The sequence below is a fragment of the Chiloscyllium plagiosum genome, unplaced genomic scaffold (assembly GCF_037043375.1).
Source record: "Chiloscyllium plagiosum isolate Xiang-an unplaced genomic scaffold, Cpla_swu_hap1 HiC_scaffold_24, whole genome shotgun sequence".
NCBI lineage: Eukaryota > Metazoa > Chordata > Chondrichthyes > Orectolobiformes > Hemiscylliidae > Chiloscyllium > Chiloscyllium plagiosum.
In genome coordinates, this window is record NW_028270162.1 from 30,184,215 (window position 1) to 30,191,230 (window position 7,016).

Consider the following 7,016-nt stretch of genomic DNA (forward strand, 5'->3'; position numbering starts at 1 on the left):
CATCTTTGGGCTGTGAGAGGAAACTGGAGCACTTAGAGGAAACCCGTGCAGATACTGAGTCTGTCTGTCTGGAGTTTGCACAGTCACACAAGGGTGGAATCAAACCTGGGTCCCGAGCGCGAAAGGCAGCCATGCTAGCCACTGTGCTGCCCCAAATTGCTTTAACATTTTCTTAACATATTGTTTCAACATTTAACTGCTCCTGTCTCCCTAGTTGGACTTTTTGATCTTCGTTCAAGAAGAGCTGTTTTCCCTGGAGTGTCGGAGGCTGAGGGGGGGTGACCTTTATAGAGGTTTACAAAATTTGAGGGGCATGGATAGGGTAAATAGACTAAGTCTTTTCCCTGTGGTCGGGGAGTCCAGAACTAGAGGGCATAGGTTTAGGGTGAGGGGGTGAAAGATATAAAAGAGACTTAAGGTGTAACCTTTTCACGTAGAGGGTGGTACGTGTATGGAATGAGCTGCCACAGGAAGTCTGGTACAATTGCAACATTTAAGAAGCATTTGGATGGGTATATGAATAGGAAGGGTTTGGAGGGATATGGGCCAGGTGCTGGCAGGTGGGACTAGATTGGGTTGGGATATCTGGCATGGACGGGTTGGTCCGAAGGGTCTGTTCCCATGCTGTACATCTCTGATTCTATAATGCAGGATTGTTAACACTTGGTTTTTTTTTGTGTGTGTGTGAATGTGCATAATTAACCAAACAAAATCAAAGTGCAAATCTAGTAGAAACTGGCATTTGTTGAGCATTTTAGTGACAAACTTGTAATGCAGTATCAGCTTGCATTCTTTCTTTTGAGTAATGTACAACATAAAATGCAGGAAGTATGGATTGTGTATAAATTGCATAGAAACCCTATGGTAAAATGAGATTATGACTGAACAACTCATTTGGAACAAAGTTAGTACACACATCTACAAACATAGAAACAAGTCAATGTATGTTATGAATTCATAGATTATATTTTTAAAATTAAACTTACAAAATACTGGAAATGTAAAATAAAAATAATGCTGAAAATACTCGGCTCAGGCAGTATTTGTCCGGAGAAAACATTTTAGGCTCACGTCCTTTCATCAGAATATTTTTTAATATTGTATTTCGGTAGTTTATGTCCAGCAATTTTGTTTCTCATTAATACATTTGAATTTGCACACTGAGCAATAACATCAATATTTTACTCCTATCATGCATCAGAACTATTTGGTCTTGGTTTTATTTGTGAAAGAATTCAAAATTAATTATTTTATAAATAATGTTAGAACATAAATTTGTAAGACAACCGCTATCAATAATAAAATAGGACTGCAGAGTTCTGAAGTAATATTTTGAGAACTCTGGTATTCTATTTTCATTTCTTTGTTTCTTTCCTTGGTTCTTGCTTAGCTTGTTCTGATTTGATCTGGAAATGGAATGGAACTTCATAGAATTAATTGGTTGTGCTTAATCCTGTTTGTCACTTAAGGAAATATTGCAACTTAAGTTTTGAAATTCTTGCAATATGAAACTGCATATTAAAGCTGAAATATTAAATACAATTTAATGTAAGCACAATTTTTTTCAACTGTGAATTTGACATTAATATCAGCCATGATCTATGTGCAACTTAACTAGATTGTCTTGGTTTGTGCTGTACCTATTTGAGAGATTCTGCTGCTGCCTGTTAGTTGCAAAGTAACTCCGTAGGAAGGTAACCATAGAGTGGGGGGGGAATGCTGGAGTCAAATTAGTATCTGACATTTTCCACTCAAACAATTTTGAACTTTTTAGCTAGTTTATTAAGTAATTTGGTAAAAGTGAGAGAGGTAAAAAAGCGTGGATATCCTAATTGCTGGCCATTACTTTACTTTAAACCAATGATATGGTTCCCCTGCTAGCCACCTATTACTAGCAGAATACTTTAAGTGATGGGAGGGTAACCTGGGATGATAGGTGCACTCAGTTTCTTCAGCATTCTGGAGAATTGCTTCTGCCTCAGCTCTGTAGCAGGTCTTCTTTCTCTATGCCTCTTCTTTCCCCCCCACCTCCCCCCACCAATACCTTTCTACAAAATTTGCCATGTTTGAACTTGGGATTCAAAGCATTCTTATCCCACTTACAGTGCCAGTAAGGAGCATTAATTCTATTTTATACTGGAAGGATAGCCAAAAAGTCAGACCAACTTGCTTTTTGCTATGAAATCATGCTCACTTCAATGAGCAACATATAAAGCAACATTATTAAAATGTTATCTGTCTGTTCATTTATTGGAGCTTCACTCTCTTGTTTTACAAGAATTGTAGATCTTCAAATAACTGGTATTTTGTCAACCCCCATGATCTGTTCAAGCAGCACTGCTGGTTTATATTCCATTAAAACTGTAAGCCACTTATACCAGAAATCAATTATGCATTTGAGTTTTCAAGTCTCCTTTGTAAATCTTGCTGAATTTCAATTATATCTGAGCAATGATTAGAGATTTCTACAAAACCAGTGTTCGATTTGAGTGAATTCTCTTACCTGCTGAATTAATCTTGACTTTCCTTGCCGCAAGGTGTTCTGTCTAAATATTACTCACCTTTTGAATTTGTTCACTTTGCTTGAGTTGAACATGGGCTCCCTTAGTCTTAAGGTTTACTTTGCTTGGAGCTCGAGAATGTAACCTGCAAACAGCAGAAAAATGTTATAAATTTTGATGAGAAAGACTTGTTTCTTTTGCATCTCTTGTTAGTTACAATTAATTATATTGTTAAGTAGGCAATTCTTGCCTTTATAAATAGGCAAAGTGAAGACAGCATCATAGGCTAAAAGGCCACTTCCCATAACTTTGTTAGTCTATACTGATCTTTGCAGTAATCCAAAACTAATCCCACTGATTTTTCATACTTGATTCTTAGTATATCAATTTATTTAGGTTGTGTTTGGATGTTGATGGACTGTAGCATTTATCAAATAGCCATTTGTCCCAATCGCAACCTTTTTTTATAAAACAATGCTAAGTGATGGAATTAGATCATTTAAAAATTCATTCTGGCGATTGACTGACAGACCTGTGCAAACGGGGACCTATATGTTTCAAGCATCCAGTCATTTGTTTTTTTTAAAAAAAACTGATAAATCAGAGTTTAACTTATGTTTTCCAAGCATAAGATGGTAGAAGCTACATTTCCTAAAAATGTATTTCCATTACTGAGCGTAGCATATTGTCAGAGGGTTTAGTAGCTTAATAGGTTAAAAATCTCAACACCAGGTTATAGTCCAACAGGTTTAATTGGAAGCACACTAGCTTTCATAGCGACGCTCCTTCATTAGGTGGTAATCTACCAGCTGATGGAGTGTCGCTCCAAAAGCTGGTGCTTCCAATTAAACCTGTTGGACTATAACCTGGTGTTGTGATTTTTAACTTTGTACACCCCAGTCCAATACCGCCATCTCCAAATCATAGCTTAATAGGGGATAGGTATAGACCATTGACAGATTTTACCATAAATAAGTTTGAGAGAATTTTGGGGTTTTTTTTCTCCCCTATGTGGAAATTATTTGGGAATATAATGTTTAAATGTGGTAGTTTAAAATGTTCTTTCCAGAAAGAAGCATGGTAGGTGATGTGGTAATGAGCTACCTATCATAATAATGGGCATTAAGGAATAAAAATTCAGTTGCATAAAAATCTGCTTGTATTGCTATTTCTGGAGCCACTTCTTTTAAACACCTAAGATGTAGGCCATCTTGTCAGCCTTTAAGTGTTTCGGCTTTCCCCATCATTTTTTCCCTGAGGATGATGATTGTTTTAACACTCATTCACCTCCTGATTTGAATTGCATCTTAGAGAAATTTTCTAAGTTCAACAGTGAAGACCTGTTAACACATCTAACATTTCCTTTATCAATTCCCACTCTAGAAAACCAACAGTAACTTTAGTTTCTATTTTCCTCTTTAAATACCTGTAGAAACTCTTATTACCTGGTTTATATATTAGCTAACTTTCATACTGTACTTTTTTTAAGATTATCAATTTTATGATCTAGCTATAGATTTTGTAAAATCATTCAATTTTGATAGTTTCCTTATCTTCCTCATTTAGCCAAATTTATGCTGCCAACTTGGTCCTTTTTTCACTTGGATGAAACTTTTTGAGAGTTATGAAGTATCTAATTAGAAGTGTACAAATGCATTTCTTCTGTCCTATAAAGTAAACTCACATTTTTCTCCATCCAAAATAATTCTACATTGTACTAATTGCTTTTTCAAGCTAAAGTCATCTCACTGTATTGTACTAAAGACTTCAATTAATATTTTCCTAGGCACTAATTTTTTTTAAAATGTCAAGAATTCTTCAATATTCAAGTACAACTTGGCTGGTACATGTTTATTTCTAACTGTGCTAACAATTTATCCATTTTGTTATGAATGTTATGAGTCCAATCTCTGGTTTTATTTGCTAGTACACTGTTACATTTGTATTGTATCCCTTCCTTCCACACTCTGGTCGTCATTATCCAAATCACTACCCTGATATACTATGTACATAAAACGTAGAACAGGACAGGAATAGCCCTTCGGCTCACAATGTCTGTGCTGACCACGATGGTATTTTAAACTAATCCCATCTGCCTACATGTGGTCAGAATCTCTCCTGTCTGTCTGATTGCATCTTAAACTTTGCTAATGTTTCTGCTTCTACTACCTGCCCTAGCAATCTGTTCCAAGCACCTACCACATTCTATGTAAATTCGTTCCTCACACATATCTCTTTTAGACCACATTATCCACTTGAGTTGCCACTTTCAGGGAGCTGTAGACTTACAGCCCAAGATTCCTTTGTATATCAATGCTCCTAAAAGTGCTGTACTTTCCTCTTTCATTTAACCTCCCAAAATGCATCACCTCAAACTTCTATCATTAAGTCAGAAATAGAAATATTTGTGCAATTATTACCAATGTTCAGGCCTATTAATATCTTATTATTTTATTCGTGGAAGCAGACATCACTGACTGGGCAGCATTTATTATCCATTCACTACTTGTCCTTGAACTAAGTGGTTTGCTGGACAATTTCAGACGACAGTTAAGGGTCAACCATCTTCCTGAAGGACTGAATCGTACCATGGTCAAACTGGGTTAGGATGGCAGCTTCCTTCTCTCTATAAGGGCATTAGTAAACCAGTTGGGCATTTACAACAATTAGCAATGGTTACATTAGACAAGCTCTGCATTTTAGATTTTTATTGAATTCAAATTTCACCATCTGTCCTGGTGTTTTTTGAACTCTTATCCCAGGACAATAGTTTAGAACTCTGGATTAGTGGTTTAGTAACCTCACCATTCTTGGATCAAACTCGAAGGCTCCGTCTGAACAGCAGAGTGCATCTATACCAAATGGAAAGCAGCGCTTCAGGAAGGCAGCTTATGACCACTTTCCTGAGGGCAATTAGTAATGGCCAAAGAGTGCTGGCCTTGCCAGCAACACTCCGATCTCATGAAAAATTTTTTAAAAACATTACTTGGCAACACTATTTGTTCACTTGAACTATCAAGAACTATGCAAAGTACCAATTAGAAATGGATTTTTAAAAAGAGGAAATCAAGTAATCAAATTTCTCAATTGATTTCTTTGAAAACTCATGAACCAGCAGCTATCATAGAATCATCCAATTGAATTGAGCAATTAATCTTAAACTGTTTATAATCAAAACTTCCCTATCCCCATACTTCATTGACCACATCTCTTTCATGACCCCCTTCCCCCACTCTTCTGTTTACAGCAGTCTCTACTGCCAAAGTTGTGATTTGCTAGAGCACAGTTCACGTTAAACCCATTTCAACAGTACAGCTGCCAATTTTCCCTAGTACAGCTACTAATGTTCTATGAATCAAAATCCATTTCTCCCACACCAGTCCTTAAGCCTCATACTTCGCTCCCAACCTTATTTATCCCATTACAAATTGCAGCTCATGTCATCTTGGGATTATTACTAACAGAGAGCTCTACTTTCAAATTTAGTTTCTATCTGATCATAATTCCCCAAGTGGAACCTCTTTCCTAATCTCATTTGTCATTGGTACCCACATGTGCCAAGAATAACTGGATCTTCCCCTTTCCACTGAGTTCCTCTCTAATCCAAAGCAGATATCCTAATCCCTGGTACTGGGCAGGCAGCACAGCATTCTAGATCCTCCTTGAAGCTGTACAGAACTGTTTATTTCCCTAACTCTACTGTCTCTACCACCAAAATATTCCTATTTAGTACTGATACTTGAATGGCTCCCTGCACTGAGTGCCTGGGTAGTTTGCTCATAAACTTTGCAGCTCAAATTCTCATTATGCAAACTGCAAGAATCTCAGACCCAGGGGATAGTTGTAAGGGCTGAAGCTCCACTTATTCTCAGTCACCTGATCTTTTAACCCCATGCAATTTGTATACCAAATGTTATGGTGAGTATAGAAATACTTTCATGACTATAGCATTAAATATCATTGATATTCTGGAAAAGGTTAAGAAGTCTACACTAAAAGGACATGTAAGAAATATGCTATCTTGAGTATTATTCTAACACGATATTGGGCAGCAGCAGTGCACTCCTGAACTTAAACTAAGACTACCTTTGAGTAATCCGACATGCTGGTTTCTGAGACTATCAAAGGCAGGTCTGAAATCTATTAACATTCATGCTCCCAACTTAATGGACATTCTTTAATCAGGATCTGAATTAACAGGCCAGTACTATGTAAAATAAATACTCATAACAAATTAACTACCCATCTTTAATTCTGCAATATTCTTGGATTTGATAATGAGGGATGGGAATAAAGCAGGAAAATTAATGTAAAACATACAAACCTCCCGCTGCTGTCCCCTATGATGGGGAGGAAACGTGGTCTTCCAGCTTGTAAAGTTGGTGACTGCTTAGAGCTTGGAGCTGTTGATGACCTGCTGCTTTGCTTCCAGATTTCTTGGTGGGACTGTTTTGTGAGATAATCAGTGTACTTCTGAAATTCACGTGGGGTTATATACCCTGGTGTAGACAAATG

At 37.0% G+C, this 7,016-nt stretch overlaps 1 protein-coding gene across 3 annotated transcripts in view; it reads right to left on the reverse strand.

The window, feature by feature from the left end:
• Nucleotides 1-1,097: 1,097 nt before the first annotated feature.
• fam216a (family with sequence similarity 216 member A) overlaps nucleotides 1,098-7,016 on the reverse strand; it is a 31,029-nt gene continuing 25,110 nt past the window's right edge. For all 3 annotated transcript variants that reach the window (XM_043715691.2, XM_043715692.2, XM_043715690.2), the window contains exons 5-7: nucleotides 6,826-7,000; nucleotides 2,562-2,646; nucleotides 1,098-1,406 (exon numbers count right to left, since the gene is read on the reverse strand). In XM_043715691.2, coding sequence (XP_043571626.2) covers nucleotides 1,356-1,406; nucleotides 2,562-2,646; nucleotides 6,826-7,000 — 311 coding nt within the window. In that variant the 3' untranslated portion in view covers nucleotides 1,098-1,355. The remainder of the gene's footprint in view (nucleotides 1,407-2,561; nucleotides 2,647-6,825; nucleotides 7,001-7,016) is intronic.